The 22,076-nt window shown below is 40.3% G+C and overlaps 1 protein-coding gene across 3 annotated transcripts in view; it reads left to right on the forward strand.

Annotated features, from left to right (window-relative positions):
- Positions 1–18,345, forward strand: part of LOC120860300 (FERM domain-containing protein 3) — a 345,585-nt gene extending 327,240 nt beyond the window's left edge. For 2 of the 3 annotated variants that reach the window (XM_040236079.1, XM_040236081.1), the window contains one exon: positions 12,920–14,524. In XM_040236079.1, the coding sequence (XP_040092013.1) occupies positions 12,920–13,515 (596 nt within the window). In that variant the 3' untranslated portion in view covers positions 13,516–14,524. Of the gene's footprint in view, positions 1–12,919; positions 14,525–18,122 lie in introns of those variants that run through there. The other variant, XM_040236080.1, reaches the window with a different exon arrangement.
- Positions 18,346–22,076: the final 3,731 nt, after the last annotated feature.

Here is a 22,076-nt window from a genome sequence, read left to right on the forward strand (position 1 = left end):
AGATGGTTGGATGGCATCACTGACTCTAGGGACATGAGTTTGAGCAGGCTCTGGTAGTTGGTGATGGACAAAGAAGCCTGGTGTGCTGCAGTCCATGGGGTCACAGAGTTAGACACAACTGAGTGAGTGACCTGATGTTCCCTCTATGCCTACTTTCTGGAGAGTTTTTTTTTTTTTAATCATAAATCAGTGTTGAATTTTATTAAAAGTTTTTCTGTATCTATTGAGAAGATCATATGGTTTTTATTCTTCAGTTTGTTGACATATTTATATCACACTAATTGACTTGTAGATACTGAAAAATCTTCACATCCCTGGGATAAATCTCACTTGACCGTGTGTATGATCCTTTTAATGTATTGATAGATTCAGATTGCTGGCATTTTGTCAAAGACTTTGTGTCCATTTTCATCAATCATATTGACCTTTGCAATTTTCTTTGCATGTTCTCTTTGATTTTGGTGTCAGGTTATAGTGGCCTTAGAGATAGTGGCCTTCCTCTGAAATGTTTTTGGAATGTTTCAGAAAGACAGGTGTTAACTCTTCTTTAAGTGTTCAACAGAATTCACCTGTGAAACCATCTGGCTCTGGACTTTTGTGGGAGTTTTAATATCACAGTTTCAATTTTAGTACTTATAATTGGTCTATTTATATTTTCTATTTCTTCTTGATTCAGTCTTGGGAAGATTGTAACTTTCTAAGACCTTATCCATTCTTCCAAGTTGTCCGTTTTATTGGCATATAGTTGCTTGTAGTAGTCTTGCTTGTAGTAGTCTCATGATCCTTTGTATTTCTGTAGTGTCCTTTTATATTTCTAATTTTATTGATTTGAGCCCTCTCCCTTTATCTTGATGAATCTGGCTAAAGATTTATCAATTAAAAAAAAAACAGCGTTTAGTTTCATTGATCTTTTCTATTATTTTCTTTGTCTCTATTTTTGCTATGATATTTATGATTTCTTCCCTTCTGCTAATTTGTAGTTCTGTTTGTTTTTTCCCTAGTTGCTTTGGGTATAAGATTAGGTTGCTTTTTGACATGCTTCTTGTTTCCTGAAGTAAGATTGTTATTATAAACTTCCCTCTTATAACTAATTTTGTTGCTCCCCAAAGGTTTTGTATCATTGTGCTTTTGCTTTCATTTGTCTCTAGGTGTTTATTTATTTCTCTTTGATTTCTTAAGTGATCCACTGCTTCTTTAAGAGCATATTTTTTGGCCTCCACATGTTTATATGTTTCAGTTTTTTTACTTGTAGGTGACTTCTAGTTTCATTGCATTTTGCTCAGAAAAGATGCTTGATATGATTTGAGTTTTTTAAAATTTACCAAGGCTCACCTTGTGGCCAGCATGTAGTCAATCCTGGATAATGTTCCACGTGCACTTGAGAAGAATGTGATTTCTGCTACTTTTGAATGGAGTGCTCTATAAATATCAATTAAGATAATCTGTTCTAATGTGTCATTTAAGGCCTGTGTTTCCTTACTGATTTTCTGGATGATTTATCCATTGATGACAATGGGGTGTAAAAAGTTAACCACCTGTAAAAGAATGAAACTAGAACACTTTCTAACACCATACACAAAAAAAACTCAAAATGGATTAAAGATCTAAATATAAGACCAGAAACTATAAAACTCCTAGAGGAAAACATAGGCAGAACACTCTTTGACATAAATTACAGCAAGATCCTCTGTGATCCACCTCCCAGAGTAATGGAAATAAAAGCAAAAATAAACAAATGGGACCTAATTAAACTTAAAAGCTTTTACACAACAAAGGAAACTATAAGCAAGGTGAAAAGACAGCCTTCTGAATGAGAGAAAATAATAGCAAACGAAGCAACTGACAAAGAATTAATCTCAAAAATATACAAGCAGCTCAGGCAGCTCAATACAAGAAAAATAAACGACCCAATCAAAAAATAGGCCAAAGAACTAAACAGGCATTTCTCCAAAGAAGACATACAGATGGCTAACAAACACATGAAAAGATGCTCAACATCACTCATTATTAGAGAAATGCAAATCAAAACCACAATGAGGTACCATCTCACACCGACCAGAATGGCTGCTATCCAAAAGTCTACAAACAATAAATGCTGGAGAGGGTGTGGAGAAAAGGGAATCCTCTTACACTATTGGTAGGAATGCAAGCTAGTACAGCCACTATGGAGAACAGTGTGGATATTCCTTTAAAAACTGGAAATAGAACTGCCATATGACCCAGCAATCCCACTGCTGGGCATACACACCGAGGAAACCAGAATTGAAAGAGACACATGTACCCCAATGTTCATCACAGCACTGTTTACAATAGCTAGGACATGGAAGCAACCTAGATGTCCATCAGCAGACGAATGGATAAGAAAGCTGTGGTAGTTATACACAATGGAATGTTACTCAGCTATTAAAAAAAAAGCATTTGAATCAGTTCTAATGAGGTGGATGAAACTGGAGCCTATTATACAGAGTGAAGTAAGCCAGAAAGAAAAACACCAATACAGTATACTGATGCATATATATGGAATTTAGAAAGATGGTAATGATGACCCTATATTCAAGACAGCAAAAGAGACACAGATATAAACAAAAGACTTTTGAACTCTGTGGGAGAAGGCAAGGGTGGGATGATTTGAGAGAATAGCATTGAAACATGCATATTACCATATGTGGGATAGATCACCAGTCCAAGTTCGATGCATGAAACAGGGCACTCAAAGCTGGTGCACTGGGACAACCCTGAGAGATGGATGGGGAGGGAGGTGGGAGGGGGGTTCAGGATGAGGGACACATGTACACCCATGGCTGATTCATGTCAGTGTATGGCAAAAACCAGTACAATATTGTAAAGTAATTAGCCTCTAATTAAAATAATTTTTTTAAAAGTCCCTCACTCTGTGTTACTGTCAATTTCTCCTTTTATAGTTGTCAGTATTTGCCTTATATTCAGGTGCTCCTATGCTGGGTGCATATATATTTACAATTGTTGTATATTCTTCTTAGATTCATCCCTTGATCACTATGTAGTGTCCTTCTTTGTCTCTTGTAACAATCTTTAAAGTCTATTTTTTCTGATATGAGTATTGCTACTCCAGCTTTCTTTTGATTTCCATTTGCATGGGATACACCTTTTTCTATCCCCTCAGTCTTTGTGTGTCCCCAGATCTCAAGTGCATCTCTTATAGACAACATAAATATGGGTCTTATTTTTGTGTCCCTTCAGTCAGTCTGTGTCTTTTGATTGGGGCATTTAATCTATATACATTTAAGGTAATTAGCAATATATATATTCTTATCGCCATTTTCTTAATTGTTTTGGATTTGTTTTGTTTAGGTCTTTTTCTTGCCTTCCACTCTTGTTCTCTTGTGATTTGATTTCTAACTTTAGTGTTGTGTTGGGTTCCTGTTTCCTTTTTGTGTGTAACTATCATGGATTTTGGTTTGTGGTTACCATGAGGTTTTGATATAGCATTTTCTATGTAAACAATATTAAGTTGTTGGTCTTAATTTTATATGAATTTCTATATCCTGCATTTGTACTCTCTTCTCATAATTTCCAGTTTTGATGTCACATTTTTGTGCAGATGATTTCTTGCCTGCACTCATAAACATGAGTTTCACTGGTGAGCTTTTCCATTAGTAATTTTCTTGTTTCTCATAGTGGCCTTTCCTTTTCACTTGGATAAGTTCCTTTAGCATTTGCTGCACAACTGGTCTAGTGGTGTTGAATTCTTTTTGTTTTTGCTAGCTTTGGATTTCTCTCCTGAATCTGAATGACAGCCTTGCTGGGTAGAGTATTCTTGGTGTAGGTTCTTCCCTTTCTTCACTGTAAATATATCATGCCGCTCTCACGATCTGCAGAGCTTCTGCAAAGAAATCATCTGATAACCTTATGGGAATTCCCCTGTATGTTATCTGTTACTTTTCCCTTGTTGTTTCAATATATTTTTCTTTAATTTTTGTCAGATTGATTACTGTGTATCTTAGCATGTCCTTCCTTGCATTTGTCCTACCTGGGACTCTCTGTGCTTCCTGGACTTGGGTGACTATTTCCTTTCCATTGTTAGGGAAGTTTTCAGCTCTTATCTATTCCGATATTTAGTGTTGTCTCAGAAATCTCTCAGACTGTCTTCATTTCTTTTTTTTCTTTATCCTTTGTCCTGCCACAGTGATTTCCACCATCCTGTCTTCCAGCTCACTTACCTGTTCTTCTGCCTCAGTTGTTCTGCTATTGATTCCTTCCAGTGTATTTTTCATTTCAGTTATCGTATTGTTTATCTCTTTGTTTTTTAGCTCTTCTAGGTCTTTGTTAAACATTTCTTTCATCTCCTTGATCTGTACCTTCATTCTTTTTTGTGATCTTAGATCATCTTTGCTATCATTACTCTGAATTCTTTTTCAGGTGTATTGCCTATCTCCACTTCAGTTAGTTGTTGTTCTGGGGTTTTGTCTTGTTCCTTCAACTGGGACATATTCTTCTGCAGTCTCATTTTGTCTAACTTTATGTGATTGGAATTTCCATTATGGAGGCTGCAGAACTGTAGCTCTTGCTTCTGCTTTCTGTGCTCTGGTGGATGAGGCTAAGAGGTTTTTGAAGGCTTCCTGATGTGTGGACTCCTTTCCACTCTTGGGTGGAGCTGTGTCTTGTCTCTCTGGTGGGCAGGGCCATGCTCAGGAAGATTTTCAGCAGCCTGTCTGCTGATTCGTGGGGCTGTGTTCCCATCCTGTTTGTTGTTTGGCCTGAGGCATCCTAGCACTGGATCCTCCAAGCTGTTGAATGGGGCTGGGTCTTGGGGTGGAAATGGTGGCCTCTAGGAGGGCTCACAACCAACGAGTACTCCCCAGATGTGCCACTATCTTTGTCCCCACAGTGAGCCACAGGCACTCCCCACCTCTGCAAGAGACCCCCTAACACTAGTAGTTGAGTCTGGCTCAGTCTCTTATGAGGTCTCTGCTATTTTCCCTGGGTACCTGTGTACACGGGACTTTTGTAAGTCCTCCAAGAATGAAGTTTTTGTTTGCCCCAATCCTTTGGCATCCCCATTGGCCTTCAAATCCAGATTCTCTAAAGGAATTCTCCTGCTGCTGCCAGAACCCCAGGCTGGGAAGCTTGACATGAGGCTCAGGACTTTCACTCCTGTGGGAGTATTTCTGTATTCAAATTATTTTCCAGTTTGTGGGCCACCCATGTGGCAGGTATGGAATTTGATTATACTGTGATTGCACTCCTCCTAGTGTCTCATCGCCTCTTTGTCTTTGGATGTAGGGTATATTTTTTGGTATGCTCCAACATTTTTTGTGTTTTGTCCACGGTTGTTCAGAAGTTAGCTGTGATTTGGGTGTTTTTGTTAAGAAGAGGTGAGCTCCGTCCTTCTATTCTTCCATCTTGTTGGTCAGTTTCTTGTTAGGTTTTGATTTATGTAATTGGGTGTACCAGTGGTGGGCAAATAAATATTTACAACCATGGTATCTTAATATATTGACTACTTTATCATTACCTTCTTGGTCTATCCCTACCATTTTTAGGTTACAGTCAACTTTGTCTAATATAAGTATTGCTACTCCTGCTTTTGTTTTGGTTGCCATTTCCTTGAAATATCTTTTTCCATCCCTTTTCTCTCAGTCTATGTGTCTTTATGGCTAAAGTGAGTCTCTTGTAAACAGTATATCATTGGGTCTTGTTTTTTAATTCACCATTGTATATCTTTCGGTTGGATAATGCAATCCACTTAACTGTACAAAAAAGATCTTCACAACCTGGATAATCATGATGGTGTGATCACTCATCTAGAGCCAGACATCCTGGAACGTGAAGTCAAGTGGGCTTTAGAAAGCATCACTACAAACAAAGCTAGTGGAGGTGATGGCATTCCAGTTGAGCTATTTCAAATCCTGAAAGATGATGCTGTGAAAGTGCTGCACTCAATATGCTAGCAAATTTGGAAAACTCAGCAGTGGCCACAGGACTAGAAAAGGTCAGTTTTCATTCCAGTCCCAAAGAAAGGCAATGCCAAAGAATGCTCAAACTACCGCACAATTGCACTCATCTCACATGCTAGTAAAGTAATGCTCAAAATTCTCCAAGCTAGGCTTCAGCAATACGTGAACGATGAACTTCCTGATGTTCAAGCTGGTTTTAGAAAAGGCAGAGGAACCAGAGATCAAATTCCCAACATCTGCTGGATCATCAAAAAAGCAAGAGAGTTCCAGAAAAACATCTATTTATGCTTTATTGACTATGCCAAAGCCTTTGACAGTGTCGATCACAATAAACTGTGGAAAATTCTGAGAGAGATGGGAATACCAGACCACCTAACCTGCCTCTTGAGAAATCTGTACGCAGGTCAGGAAGCAACAGGTAGAACTGCACATGGAACAACAGACTGGTTCCAAATAGGAAAAGGAGTACATCAAGGCTGTATATTGTCACCCTGCTTATTTAACTTATATGCAGAGTACATCTTGAGAAACACTGAACTGGAAGAAACACAAGCTGGAATCAAGACTGCCGGGAGAAATATCAATAACCTCAGATATGCAGATGATACCACCCTTATGGCAGAAAGTGAAGAGGAACTAAAAAGCCTCTTGATGAAAGTGAAAGAGGAGAGTGAAAAAGTTGGCTTAAAGCTCAACATTCAGAAAATGAAGATCATGGCATCTGGTCCCATCACTTCATGGGAAATAGATGTGGCAACAGTGGCAGACTTTATTTTTGGGGCTCCAAAATCAGTGCAGATGGTGACTGCAGCCATGAAATTCAAAGACGCTTACTCCTTGGAAGAAAAGTTATGATCAACCTAGATAGCATATTCAAAAGCAGAGACATTACTTTGCTGACTAAGGTCTGCCTAGTCAAGGCTATGGTTTTTCCAGTAGTCATGTATGGATGTGAGCGTTGGACTGTGAAGAAGGCTGAGCGCTGAAGAATTGATGCTTTTGAACTGTGGTGTTGGAGAAGACTCTTGGGAATTCCTTGGACTGCAAGGAGATCCAACCAGTCCATTCTGAAGGAGATCAGCCCTGGGATTTCTTTGGAAGGAATGATGCTAAAGCTGAAACTCCAGTACTTTGGCCACCTCATGCGAAGAGTTGACTCATTGGAAAAGACTTTGATGGTGGGAGGGATTGGGGGCAGGAGGAGAAGGGAACGACAGAGAATGAGATGGCTAGATGGCATCACTGACTCGATGGACATGAGTCTGAGTGAACTCCAGGAGTTGGTGATGGACAGGGAGGCTTGGCGTGCTGCGATTCATGGGGTCGCAAAGAATCAGACACAACTGAGCGTGAACTGATTGTGAAAATGGGAGACTTACTATTGCCATTATGTTAACTTATTGCTGGCTGTTTTGTAAATTCATTGTTCCTTATTTCTTACCCTGCTTTTTCTTTCTTATCTTGATGTTTTGTGATATCAGTATGCTTTGACTTCTTTATCATGTTCCCTTTGTAATTACTGCAGGTTTTCCCCTGTGTGGTTACTGTGAAGCTTACATAAAAATATCTTAAAATTGTAACACTCTAGTTTAAGCTAAAAACAACTTCAATATAGTTCCCAAGCTTCACACTTTTACTTCTCCTCTTCCTCACATTTTAGCTTACTGACATTACAGTTTGCTTATTTTTATATTGTATAACTAATAAAACATTATTATAGTTATTTTTACTACATTTGTTTTTTAACTTGTAAACTAGATTTGTAAGTGAATTATGCACCAGCATTACCATATTACACAATCTAACTTGGACTATGTTTCTACCATTACCAGTGAGTTTTACACTGCTATCTTATTTTTTATGATGGTAATTAGCATCCTGTTACTTCCACTCAACAGACTCTCTTTAGCATTTCTTGTAAAGCATATCTAATGGTGATGAATTCCCTCAGTTTTTGTTTGGGAAAGCTTCTGAAGAACAGCTTCACCAGGAGTAGTATTTTTGGTTCAGTTTCTTTCTTTCAATATTTTGAATATGTCAACCCATTCTCTTCTGGCCTGAAAAGTTTCTGTTGAAAAATCTGCATCTTTGGGGAGCTCCCTTGTATTATTGTTTTTCTCTTGTTGGTTTTAAAGTTCTTTGACTCTTGACAATTTAATTGTAATATGTGTCAGTGTACTACTTTTCAGTTCAACCTTTTTAGGATCCCTTTGGTCTCTTGTATCTTGAGGTCTCCTCTTCTCATGTTTGGGAACTCTTCAACCATTAGTGCTTTAAATATATCTTCTGTCCTTTTCCTCTTGCCTTTCTGGAATTCCTGTAATATGAATACTGTTTCTTTTCATTGTGTCCCATAAGTCCTATAGGCTGGCTTCACTTTCATTCTTTTTTCTAGTTGCTTCTCTGATAGAATAATTTCAAATGGCCTATCTTCTGGGTCACTGATTCTTCTTTTGAGAATCTCTATTGATTTCAGTTATTTTTCAGCTGTAGGATTTTTTTTTTTTAATGTTTTCTATTTCTTTGTTGAACTTCTCATTTTGTTCATTCATTTGCTTTCCCAATTTTGTTTAAGTGTTGTGTATTCTTGTAATTCACAAAACTTAAGAGCATTATTCTGAATTATTTGTACACAGATCTCCATTTCTTTAGGGCTATTAGTGCCTTTTTAGTTTCCTTTAGTGTTGTCATATTTACCTGATTTTTCATGATCCTTGATTCCTTACATTGATATATGTGCATCTGAGTAAGTGACCTCTTCTTCTAGACTTTGCATATTCACTTTGGATTCATTAGTCAGCTCAGTTTGGGTTTTTGGTATCTTCTGGTAACATCCTTGGGCAAATGAGACCTGCTATTAGAGTCTATTATGGCGCTAGGCAACTGTTAAAGCTCGTAGGCTGTCTATGGCAGCGGTGGGGGGGCGGGGGGGAGGATTGCCACTGGCTGGTAACAGTTGGATAGAATTGCTGGCTTGGTTGCATGCCCCACTGAGGCTGTACTATTGGTTCTGTTGTGGTCTGGATTCTCTGATCAGGACTAGGGACTAAATTCAGTAGTAAACGGGCTATGGATTAACTCTCCTACCCTGGTAGGCAGCACAATGGGACCCAGTGCCTATATGACTCATTGTTTGGGGAATGTTGCAAGCAGGGCTGCTAGATAGGCTACACAGGTTTTTGTGCCCTGGTAAGGCTCCCTTGTCAGGTGGACTAAAGGCTATATTCAGCAATGAATGGGGCTATGAATTAGTTTCCCTGACTAAGCTAATTTAGGCATAGTGATAAAAGTAGCTCCAAGGTCACCAAGGCTCTGTCATCATCAATCAAGTTGACCCAGGCCCTAAGTTCTACAGCCAAACTGGGCCCCTTGCTACCTATTTCTCAGCTCCATTGTTGCTGGGTGATGCAGCTTCCAGGTATTTTTACCAGCCTTCCTGTCATATGGAGCTAATAACTCAGCTCCTCCCTGGGCTGGACTGGGAGGGCCCATTTTAGGTAACTTCCAAATTTCCCCAAACAGGCTTTCTTCTTGGAAGGGGCTGGGATCTAGAATCCACAGTGGGTGGAGCTATGACTCAGTTCTTCTGCCTGGATGTGAACAGACCAGACTCCAGGGCTCTCCTAACTCTCCTCTGAGGACTGAAATCAGTCAGTCCTGCACTCTACTGAGTTCCCTGGTCAGATGCATCACCAACTTGGTTCTGCAGATGAGCAAAGCCACTGGTTGGGACTAGTACTTGGCTCTGCAGGTATGAATTTGGTCGGCCAAGATCTGAGTGCTGACTGTTGGAAGTCCCTTCCTGCCCCCTTATCCCTCATAGATTCCTAGTGGTTGAGCCGTACTGAGTCCCCAGTGATACTATGGGATGAAATCCACCATAAGGGCTCCTATAAAGGGACCCACAATGCCGGGGAAGTAGCTGGATGTAACCCCAAGCTCTCTTTTCCCACTGGGGCAATCTCTCAGTTTGATGATGTGCCTGCTTCGGGAAAAGGCAATGTGGTCAACATAGCTGTTCCTCTTACCCTTCGAATGCAGGGTATCTTGGTCTCTGGTGCAGGAGGGTACTTGAGCCTCACTTCATGTTTTAAGATTTTCTCCGATGGTGTCTCATTCATGAGTGGTTGTTAGTTGCTGTTCTTGTGAGGTAGAGTGAAGTTAGGAACAACCAGTGTTGGCATCTTGGTGACATAATTTCCTGCACATCTTGAAGAGAGGGAAATCCTGAAATGTACCCATTAAAAGCAGGCTTGCATATGTCCGTGCTCAATAGCTCAGTTGTTAACCCCATGGAACCTGCCTGCCAGGCTCCTCTTTCCATGCAATTTTCCAGGCAAAAATACTGAAGTGGGTTGCCATTTCCTCCTCCAGGGAATCTTCCCAACCCAGGACTAAACCCACACCTCATGTTATCTCCTGCATTGGCAAGCAGATTCTTTACCACTGCATACCACTGCACCACCTGGGAAGCCCAAAAGCAGGCTTACAGTTACCTAATGTACTTGGCTCCCAACTTGGTATTATACAGTAGATCCATCTTGGGAACATTTCTTTGATTGTTCCTTCCCCACTAAGAACCCAGTACTCAAAATCAGGAGAGCTGGCCTTCGGCCTGATAGTAGGTAACTGGATTTCCCATCTATAAAACAAAAGGTTGATAAATACCTCTCCCCCAATAAATTTTAAGAAATAATATTCATTCCTTTTGACCAAGTAATTTTCCTTGCAGACATCCATCAAATGAACTGAAACAAAAGAGGAGATATGTAAACAAGAGGCTGTATATGTAATGATAGCTCACGGAATTTTTTTTCACTACTGCAAAGCAGTCTAAATGTTTTGTCGTTCAGTCGTGTCCAACTCTTTGCGACCCCATGGACTGCAGCACACCAGGCTTCCCTGTCCTTCACCATGTCCTGGAGCTTGCTCAAACTCATGTCCATTGAGTTGGCAATGCCATCCAACCATCTCATCCTCTATCGTCCCCTTTTCCTCCTGCCTTCAATTTTTCCCAGCATCAGGGTCTTTTCCAATGAGCCAGCTCTTCACATCAGGTAGCCAGAGTATTGGAGCTTCAGCTTCAGCATCAGTCCTTCCAATGAATATTCAGGATTGATTTCCTTTAGGAAGGACTAGTTTGAGCTCCTTGAATACCAAGGGACTCTCAAGAGTCTTCTCCAATACACAGTTCAAAAGCATCAATTCTTCAGCACTCAGCTTTCTTTATGGCCCAGATCTCACACCCATACATGACTACTGGAAAAAGCATAGCTTTGGCTTGATGGACATTTGTTGGCAAAGTAATGTCTCTGCTTTTTAATATGCTGTCTAGGTTTGTCATAGCTCTTCTTCCAAGAACAAGCATCTTTTAATTTCATGGCTGCAATCACCATCTGCAGTGATTTGGGAGCCCAAAAAAATGAAGTCAGCCACTATTTCCACTGTTGCCCCATCTATTTGTCATGAAGTGATGGGACTGGATGCCATGATCTTTGTTTTCTGAATGTTGAGTTTTAAGCCAGCTTTTTCACTCTCCTCTTTCACCTTCATCAAGAGGCTCTTTAGTTTCTCTTCATTTTCTGCCATAAGGGTGGTATCATCTGCACATCTGAGATTATTGATATTTCTCCTGGCAATCTTGATTGTAACTATTATTATTGGGCAACTATTAACAGTTCATATTAACTTAATAATTAACTATTAATATTAACTTATTAATCATATTCAGTTCAGTTCAGTCACTCAGTCGTGTCTGATTCTTTGCAACCCCATGAACTGCAGCACACCAGGCCTCCCTGTCCATCACCAACTCCCGGAGTTCACTCAAACTCACATCCATCGAGTTGATGATGCCATCCAGCCATCTCATCCTCTGTCGTCCCCTTCTCCTCCTGCCCCCAATCCCTCCCAGCATCAGAGTCTTTTCCAATGAGTCAACTCTTCGCATGAGGTGGCCAAAGTACTGGAGTTTCAGCTTTAGCATCATTCCTTCCAAAGAACACCCAGGACTGATCTCCTTTAGAATGGACTGTGGATCTCCTTGCAGTCCAAGGGACCCTCAAGAGTCTTCTCCAACACCACAGTTCAAAAGCATCAATTCTTCGGCGCTCAGCTTTCTTCACAGTCCAACACTCACATCCATACATGACTACTGGAAAAACCATAGCCTTGACTAGATGGACTTTTGTTGGCAAAGTAATGTCTCTGCTTTCCAATATGCTATCTAGGTTGGTCATAACTTTCCTTCCAAGGAGTAAGCATCTTTTAATTTCACTCTCCACTTTCACTTTCATCAAGAGGCTTTTTAGTTCCTCTTCACTTTCTGCCATAAGAGTGGTGTCATCTGCATATCTGAGGTTATTGATTAATCATATTAGGCAACTATTATTGTATTAACTAAACAGAATATTTGGCAACCATTACAAATACCAATAGGAGTTTATTTCAACATAGAAAATGTCTAAAGGAGCAAGATGTAAATTTGTTCATACAAATATGATTGCAATTACATGAAATGAGAAACCACAAAATTGTGCCAAAATGAAGACAAAAAAATACATAACATAATAAAAGATGCTATTCGATAGGAGACTCTCTAATTTTACTACAATACTGTAGTGGATGACAGTATTGACTTCCAAAAGACAATACTCAAAATTATAATAGTGATTTCTTGTCATTTTGTTCTTGCAAACGTGACCAAAATTGGAGGCTTTTCAGACTATAATTGCACATATAAATGTTGTAAATATTGCCAACCATTTGAGGCATTTTAGTTATTTTTGGTTTAACATGTTGACCATAAGAATTTATAGTATAGGATCTATTCCTAAAATGATTTTGTTAAAAGTCAGGATTCTACAGAACAATTTCTGGATTCCCTCTCATTCAGTAATTAGTTTGGGTTTGTTTCCATTACATATCTTTGTGGAAAAAGAAAACCTGAAATTTAAAATTAAGAAAAATATGTCTCTTTACAGGTGTTCCATTGCCCAAAGAAGATATTTCTGCCCCCTTGATCTCCAGCTCACCAGTGAAGGAATCCCACGAGTATGAAGAGCCGTCAAGTGAAGAGGAAGATAAAATAAAAGAAGAACCCTTGACAATCTCTGAACTGGCATACAACCCAAGTGCCAGCCTACTCCCTACCCCAGTTGATGATGATGAGATTGACATGCTCTTTGACTGTCCATCTAGGCTGGAGTTGGAAAGAGAAGACACAGATTCATTCGAGGAACTGGAAGCAGATGAAAATGCCTTTTTAATGGCAGAAGAAGAGGAGATGAAGGAGGCTCGCCAAGCTTTGTCATGGAGCTATGACATTCTGAGTGGCACTATTCGGGTGAACCCACTGGTCAAGAGTTTTTCCCGGCTCCTTGTGGTGGGCCTGGGCCTGCTGCTCTTTGTATTTCCCCTGCTCCTCCTCCTTTTGGAGTCAGGTATTGATCTCTCCTTCTTATGTGAAATCCGCCAGACGCCAGAGTTTGAGCAGTTTCACTATGAATACTACTGTCCTCTCAAGGAGTGGGTGGCTGGCAAAGTCAACCTCGTACTTTACATGTTGGGTTGCTCATAAAGCTCATTTCTCATATGACTAAGGGCTATATTCAATACTAGTGATTTGGTTTGGTTTTTTTTTCCAGCAAATGCCTGGTTCTGAATGGTCATGGGACCATCAGTAGGTATTCTTACTCATAACTGATTATTCAGAGCCCTAAGTTAGCTTTCCATAATTCACTGCAAGTAAGTTTAAATCAAACATAGTTATTTTAGTTATAGGTCAGGAAGATGACCTCTAAATAACCAAAAACATGTTTATTTTTTATTACATACTCTTTATCTATTATAATACATTGAGCTGAATTAGACTCTTTTGTTTTTTTAATAGCACCATTACAAGCTATAAGGTTCAGAATCAGAGTTTTAGTAAAAACCCAAGGGAAAGTTTTTTGAATATAATCCTTAGTGAGAACAATGTCCTCTAACCAATGCCTATACAACTAAATTTATGCTGGGCTTTTGTTTTTGTTTTTTTAAAAATATTTTTATGTGTTCAAAATATTTTGGTAAATTTTTAGCAAAAAAAAAAAAAAAGCTTCCTGGAGTTATTTAAGTGTACAGATTGTAAGACTAATGCACAAAGGATATGTCAGGAATTTTTAATGTCTTGGCACTGGTTTGTTTTTTAAAATATTTTTGGCTGAACAATCACATAATTGTTATTATCTGCATATGAGATAGAAAAATAGGTAGAAAAACACTGTAGAAAATAAGCTCCTGAAACGGATGATGGAACTGGAGGAAGTAGAAATTGAGAGCATCAAGAGGACACAGGGTGGTCCATTTTTCAAAATATTTGGACAAGATGACTTGTTACTTTCATTTGCATTCTGTCCATATATGTTAGCTGAGGCAATGGAATGTTTTTAAAAGAAAGTAAAATTTTTAAAGGAAAATAGTTAAAGGAGATGCTAGTTAACTGTGTATTATTGTACATTAACCCAAAAGTGGAAGCAAATGGGAATTGGAAAAATGGCAAGTAGCAAAATGAGTTCTGATGAGACTGATAGGCAAGTGGTGGTAGATAAATGATTTTATGAAAGTGATGGTGATGCAAGATACTGGATGATGTAAAGAACAGTAAACTCGCTGTCCAAGTGGACATGAATATGTCTAAGTGGCTCTAAATAAAAGTGGAGAAACTTGAAGGCACATTTTTTTATCCCTCATGCCATTCATTGAGATTCTGTGGAAGAAACTTTAAAAGAATTCTATATGTGTGTGAAGGAGAGAGCAAAAGAGTCAGAGGGAATGTGAGGAGAATGATCTTGGCTTTTTGATAAATGCCTATGATCTTCCTCTGTGGTGGTCATTATACTCTTTCCCTTTCCTGGTTTCCTTGGGATCTTAACTCATTCATAATTGGGACTCTTGTTAAGAAACTGGAGGGGACTCATTAGATAATATACCATTTCAGCTTGGATGAAGTAGTGAAAGGACCCCATAACTAGACAGTAAGTGGGACAAATGCTCTCGTACCTTCCTTCATACCACTGAATCCATGACAGAAAGAAAGGCTCTGAAGCCTTCCATGCAGAGTACATACCAACACTGTGAAAGAAGAGAGTACAGTACAGAGCTTAGGGCACAGAGCATAGTGATTTTTCCATAAAATGTAAATGAAGACATGGAATGTTTTCATGGGATGGGCTACCTATAATCTCTCCTAACTTCAGCTCTACCATTAGTATAATTTCCAAAATGGCCATTCCAGTCCTACTCATTCATGGAGCCCTGAGTGCTTTATTAGACATTTAATTTTGTAAATAAATTTTTTAAAGTCAGCTCATGAAGACTTCAGTTGAGCAAACTATATTATAATTTGCTATTCAGTTTACAGGGTGGTCTTTCTCATGTGCATTGAGTGACTGATTTTTTATTTTTTTCTGATTTTTCTTTTAAATAAAGATTTGATACCTGAAATTTGATACCAATATAGAAATATATTTTCTGTAGGTTATTTGGGAAGTTTGCAAATGATCAGCTTTGAAATTGAAGTGGTTTCCCCCTTGTTTATGACTTAAAGTCATATCTTCTGACATAAGGATATGCCAGTATAGTCTGCAGAAAATTAGTTCCCTCTTCTAATCATGCTTAATCTCATTTTCTTTGAAGTTCTAACCATAACAAATCATCCAGCCCTTGCCCTTTTACATTAATATTAAATAACATTTTAAATTTATAGAATTAATATATTATGCATCATAAAACATTAAAAAAATGCTGACAGGATAAACATCACACATAGTCTAGCCAAGTGGATTTATACTAAGGATTAATGACTATATAATTTTAACATTTCCAGCTAACATCTCTTAGGCAAAAACTTCACTGTTGAACAGAAATATTTTTAAGTGAAGGATCTGACAGGATAAGGTCTGCTGAATTTAAACCACAGCTACCAAAAGTAAAACTCAGGTCCTGAAATGCCATTTTGTCAGGACAGATCAGTCTTTTAGAAATACTCGCTTTTCTTAGAAAACAGTCACCAGTTGCCTGAATCAAAGAGGAGAAGACTGCTTCCAAAGGTAGAAGATATATAATATAGTAAGATACAGAATTGAAAGCAAGTGTGTGAGTATATGTATATTCCATATTATTGGTATATACGTGTTTATATATGAATGTGTATATATGTGTGTTTGTATACACAACTGATATGCCCTTCATACACAGATGTTTTTATTTATCCCCAATTGAGGAATTTGTGACATGGTATTATTCCTTTTCCCTCTCTGATAATATAGTGGATAAAACCCACAGTCTCAAAGGTTTCAATTTTCCATGAAAACTACTGTGTGTACATTTGTGGTTTTATATACACACACATATGGCAAATACATATACACACACAATCTTTAGTGCTAATGCAAGTTGGATATGAAAAAAATGTAGGTGAAGTATTGTGTATTTCTGTCTGTGCTTGGAACATATTGTAAACTGTTATGTATCTGGAACATATTTTGTGGTTTGTCTAATATAAAGACAACTCTGGGAAGAAGTCAAAATGATTGATTTCACTGAAAAACTAGAGATCTCGGGGCCACGTTACCTATGGTTGGAGCCTTATCTTTGTACAGTGAAATTTGCATTTCTGTGTCAACATCCAGATTGTTTTATATGTTAATATGGTGGCAGGAATCCCTAATAAAAACACTCTGGGGAAAAAATGTTTCTGCAATCATTCAGTTTTATTCAAAGTAAAGTTGTATAAATAGCCTGTTGGAAACTACAGAAAGGTACCATCTGGTGCCATGAAATGAGGTCACCCTTGAATGGTGATACTATGAAAAGAATGGCTAATGGATGGGATTAACACTTTGCAAAAGTCACCCATGCTAAAAGGCAAAATATTGAATGCACTGGAAATGCATCCAAATATAGAAGACAGTATAGTTAGTGGCATCAAGATAGAAAAGCACAGGGAAAAAAAACAGAAAAGGGGTTTTCTCCGTGACAGGTAGGCGGGAGGACTTCAGAGTGCTAGCAGTATGGCCTTACTTCCTGTGCCAAAGAGAGCTACGTCAGACTCGACTCTGCAAGACGTGCCATTAAACGCCTATCGGTTCACAGGCCCTGGAAGAATTTTCCTATTCTGCTCCTGTCTTCCCTGCATGCGTGGTCTAAAAGGCCCTCTTGCTTTGGTTTGGCACAAAGCTAATGATTTCACACCTGACAGTTAAATCAGAAGGTGTCAGTTACTCTGAATGGAGTCAAAGGGACTCTCTTTACTACAGGAACACCATAGGTGTCCAGCTGAATTATACCCTAGCTGTGTGGCCTAGTGGGTTTTTTTTTTCCAGTTTTATCAAGATATAATTGACATATACCAGTATATTATTTTAGGTAGGTAATGATTTGATATGTGTATATATTGCAAACTGATTACCACCATAAGTTTAGTCACTGTCCATCACCTCACAAAGTTAATTTGTTTTCCCTTGTGATAGGAATTTAAGATTGCTGACTCTCTTAGTAACTTGCAGGTATACAATACAGAATCATAACTAGAATCACCAAGCTGTACATTATATTCCCAGGACTTATTTATAACTAGAAATTTGTACCTTTTGACCCCCTTCATCCATTTCACCCATCCAGGGGTTGGGGGTGGGTGTAGTCTACCCAGTTCTTTCCTCAGCAGTCCTCAGGGGTCCGAGCACCAGAGCACAGGAAAGAAAAGGAATTTGGTGGTCAGTGTTCAGGCATGAGATGTCAGGAGTCAGTCCCGAATCCACCAGCTCTAGCCAGCACCTGTGTTTGCATTGTGGCTGCCGACTGGGAGGCTCATACAAAATAGCCCCTGGCCACTTGTTCACTGAGCAGTCCAGGCTCCTAAGCCACCCTTACTTCTTGGGAGAAAGCTTTTTCCTTATTCGTACATTCCTTGCTCAGCCAATCAAGGCAAAGATCTCCTAACTACAGTACAGCATAGAAGGAGAGTACTGGGGAGAAGCTTCTATTGGGGTGACCTCAGTTGGGATGGTTGTGGTTGATGAACTTGAGACTCTTGGGACCACCTTTCTCTACTGGGTGGAGATAATGTGCTAAAGGACCCTGCTTACTTGTCCTCCTGCTTCTTCTCTCTTTCTGTTTCTCTTGGACCTGCTTTGGGGCTTCCAGTCTACCTGCAGTAAACAAACCCAGCGGGACCTGCCCGTGGTGAGCCCACCCAGGACTCAGCTCTCCACGTTCCAGCCTCGGTCTGCAACGGGGTGGGTAAGTTTGGTTAGCCCCACCCAGTGGGCTCAGCTGTCATCACTTCAGAGAAGATGAAAAAACCTCACTTGGGCTTCAAATCCCAGCTGTGTTCTTCAATTCATCAATAAAGCTGATTTTAATCCTCTTCTGGCCATTGTGTATATTGTCTATGGAGAAGAGGGGTGGGCGCCTGGGAGTGGTTCAGGGTCTCTGTCATCTCCAGTGTTGCAAACAAGGCAGGAGCAGAGGAGGCTGCTCCTGGCTGAACCTCAAACATCAGAGGATGTCTGCCACTGATATGGGCCCTGCCAGCCCTTAGAGTTGGGTGAGGAAACTTGGGATATAAGACAGGATGTCCCCGACAGGCTCCATTCCAAGAGCCCATTTGTAAGTCCAATCTGTTCATAGTTCCCAAAGTTAGCGTAGGTACCTAACTAACACAATCAGCTATACAGTACTATACTGTAAGAGATTTATAATACTTTTCACACAAATAATACATTAAAAAAATTAAGCAGACATTTTTAATCTAACAGTCCAGTACCTTGAAGAGTACAGTAGTACAGCACAACAGCTGGCACACAGGGGCTGGCATCAAGTGAACAGGCAAGAAGGGTTACTGACAGGAGGAGGGAGAGGAGGTGAGAGATGGCAGAACTGAAGGACCATCAGCAATAGGAGGGCAAGCTGCAATTTCACTCATATCTGACGTTGATGGAACAGATTCTGGTTCCTTGCTGGATTCAATTCTGCCCGTCCTCTTGAAGAAACAATCCAGTGATGTCTGGCTAGTAGCTCTGTTTTACTCATCACAGATGACACAGTAGTGCTGGACTGCATTCTGAACGGCTGCTGCAGCCTTCCTGTACCGTTCTAAGTCCAGGTCCTGTACCTTAAAAACTAACAACGCCTCCTCAAAGAAAATCCCCTTGCCATTTCCTGCATCATGAACCTCTTCAGTTCTTCAGTTATTTCTTCCTCTTGTCTCTCTTCATCCTTTCTCTGGGCCTGCAATTCCTGGTGTTTCTTGCCAGTACCAGCTACATCACCACTGCTTCTATGCTTGCTTCCGAACATCCTGGACTTTATATAAAGATACTGTACTCTGTAAAGCACACAAAGATACAACCACTTTAGAGGACGCGTGCACGTGACAATGTACGCCAGACACATGAACTAACTTACATGACTGGATATGCAAATGTGCGCTCGCATTTTGGAAAGTTCGCAACTTGAAGGGGACTTACCGTATGTGGGGGACTTCCTGTATTAGTAAAGAACAGGGGTTTTCTTGGAACCACACATCCCTCTCCTTTATCTGTAGCTGATGCTGACCTCAAAAATCTCTGGAACGAGAACCAAGTCCATTTTTCCTGATTGCAAAGGAAAACTCTTAGTATTTTAAATAGGATACAGCATATGCTTTGTATGGATACCAAGTATTAAAACCTGTCTTGCAAATTACAGCAGCTCCTCCAGCTAACATGGCTCATCTTGATCTCTTCATCCACAAGAACTATGATTTGATCATCCCAAGGGTTTTGAGCTTTCTAAAGAGACTACACTTTAAGGGAGAGAACATACTAACAAACCAACATTGGTTTCCACTTTGCTAGGCAGTTATAGTTTTCGTAGTAAGTTAAAAACACAGCATCCTGGTTTAGGGGTCAGTCTCCTGTCACTTCTGTGGTGTGAATCAGCTCCCTTCCATGCTCAGTCAGCCTCAGTGTCCTGAAAACCCTGGGCTGCTGGCTCTGCAGAGTTGCAAACCAGACCCTAAACAGTGGTGGCCACAGAGAGGTACTGCTCCCTGGTTCTAAGGGTTTCTATTTATTGTCCAAACCAAGACTCTTTTGAGAGTGAAAGGGGGTGTTTTTAAAGAATATGTCACAGCAATGGGTATTAACTAGGACCTTTTCCAATGCTCTATCTTAGGGTTTTACCTCGTAAGCTAGAATGCCCTCTTTCAACAATTCTTCCAGCTTGTTTCCTCTTAAATATGGATAAGGTGAAACAGGGAAGGACTATTGCCCTGTAGTCATAGATCGCCTACTTGTATCAAGCATCAGATTAAAAATCATGGGTCTTGGGGTGGGACTATAAATGACACAGAAGATTATTTTAAGAGGTTTCTGGCATTGGATATTTAGTGCTACACATTCAATTTGTTTACCATTTGTAATGATGAATTTCTTATTTACTGTGAAACAGGTAAAGAGTTAAAACAATCTCAGGGTTGCTTTTACCTGTGTAGTCATGAATTTGACGCTTCCAATCAGCACGTACAAGTGACGATGGTCAGCTTAACTGTGAGCACCTGAGTCACACTAAGTACACTCAAGATAGTTACGCCAAAACCAACTTGCTCATTTATAACAAGAGGTGTCAGTCATCCTGACACTTGTTTGATGCTAGATACTCCATGCATGACCTTCCTAAAACATAAGCTGTAATGTGAACCAAACACTATTAAGTCCAAGGAGTCACAGCGAGAAAGCTGCCTCTTGGGGAAGTCTGCCCAAAAGACATGCCTATCTCAGGAGGGCTGGGGATTATACACATCTTATTCAAAATCTCCCATTTTTGCAAATTTCTTGTGGCGGAGGCTGGCAAGGGATCTCCGAAACCATTTCTTCTTTATGCTGTGCACAGAATTAGACTACATTTCCCAGCGCTCGTGTACATGGGTATGGCTGTATTCCCAAGTTCTGGCCGTTGGAATTTGAATGGGAAGTGATCTGTATCACTTCTAAGCACTGGACTAAATGTGAGCCTTTATGAGCCACTGGATGTCAGTACCTACCAGCAACCTAGATCCTTGAATGACCGTGGAGCAGATCACCCCGCGTGCATGCTAAGTCGCTTCAGTCATGTCTGACTCTGAGCGACCCTATGGACTGTAGCCCACCAGGCTCCTCTGTCCATGGAATTCTCCAGGCAAGAATGCTGGAGCGGGTTGCCCTGCCCTCCTCCAGGGGATCTTCCTGATCCAGGGATTGAACACTCGTCTCACGTCTCCTGCACTGGCAGGCAGGTTCTTTACCACTAGTGCCACCTGGGAAGCCCAGAGCACCCTATACCTTACCCCAAACCAGACCCAGCTTAGACTGTTACTTGGGCAACAAAGTCTTAACTGGCAATTTCCAAGCCCACTGTTGTTACCACTCCTCCCATCACTTAAGTTGTCTAGCTTGCCTGAGGAAGGGAAGTATAGCTGACAGCAGGTATAGGAGGAACTGCCCAGGACAGGAATGACCCAGAAGATTCCACTGGATAATTCCCTGTGCCTGAGAGTACAAAGAGAAGGATTAGGGCCTTCTTTTGATGCTAATATATCTTGTCACTCTTGCTTTCAGGGGCTCAATTGGAATCTCACATAGTTAGAACCCAAGGTAGCCCACCCTGAGGAGCAAGATGACACCTGACTGAGAACTACTGGATTCAAGAGTGGTTTCACAGGCACACATGTGATCTGTGAACTTGAACAGGGTCCTGCTCTCAAAAGTTTGGTTTAATGCTCTGCTTGCACATCATGAAATTCTTAATAATATCCTGGAACTTGTGTTATGTCAGTGTACTCCAATAAGATAACAAAATGTGCGAGAGATCAGTCAGGCAACAGTGGGCACCATGCATACTGAGCATTTGATCTGAGTGCCAGGCACACACATGTGCACGCACACACACACACACAGCAGACTGAAACCACAGGTGTCCCTGAGGGGTCTCTGTGCACCAGAACCTAAGCCCAGATCATGGCAATGCAGGCAGCTGCAGTGGAAACTGGCCCTGGGAGAAAGGAGGTATTGCATAGGGAGAGCACTACAACCTGTGGTGGGAGGCCAGCTTGCCAGTTGGTCCCTGGAGCCCATCTCT

The sequence above is a fragment of the Oryx dammah genome, unplaced genomic scaffold (genome assembly GCF_014754425.2).
Source record: "Oryx dammah isolate SB20612 unplaced genomic scaffold, SCBI_Odam_1.1 HiC_scaffold_11056, whole genome shotgun sequence".
Taxonomy (NCBI): domain Eukaryota; kingdom Metazoa; phylum Chordata; class Mammalia; order Artiodactyla; family Bovidae; genus Oryx; species Oryx dammah.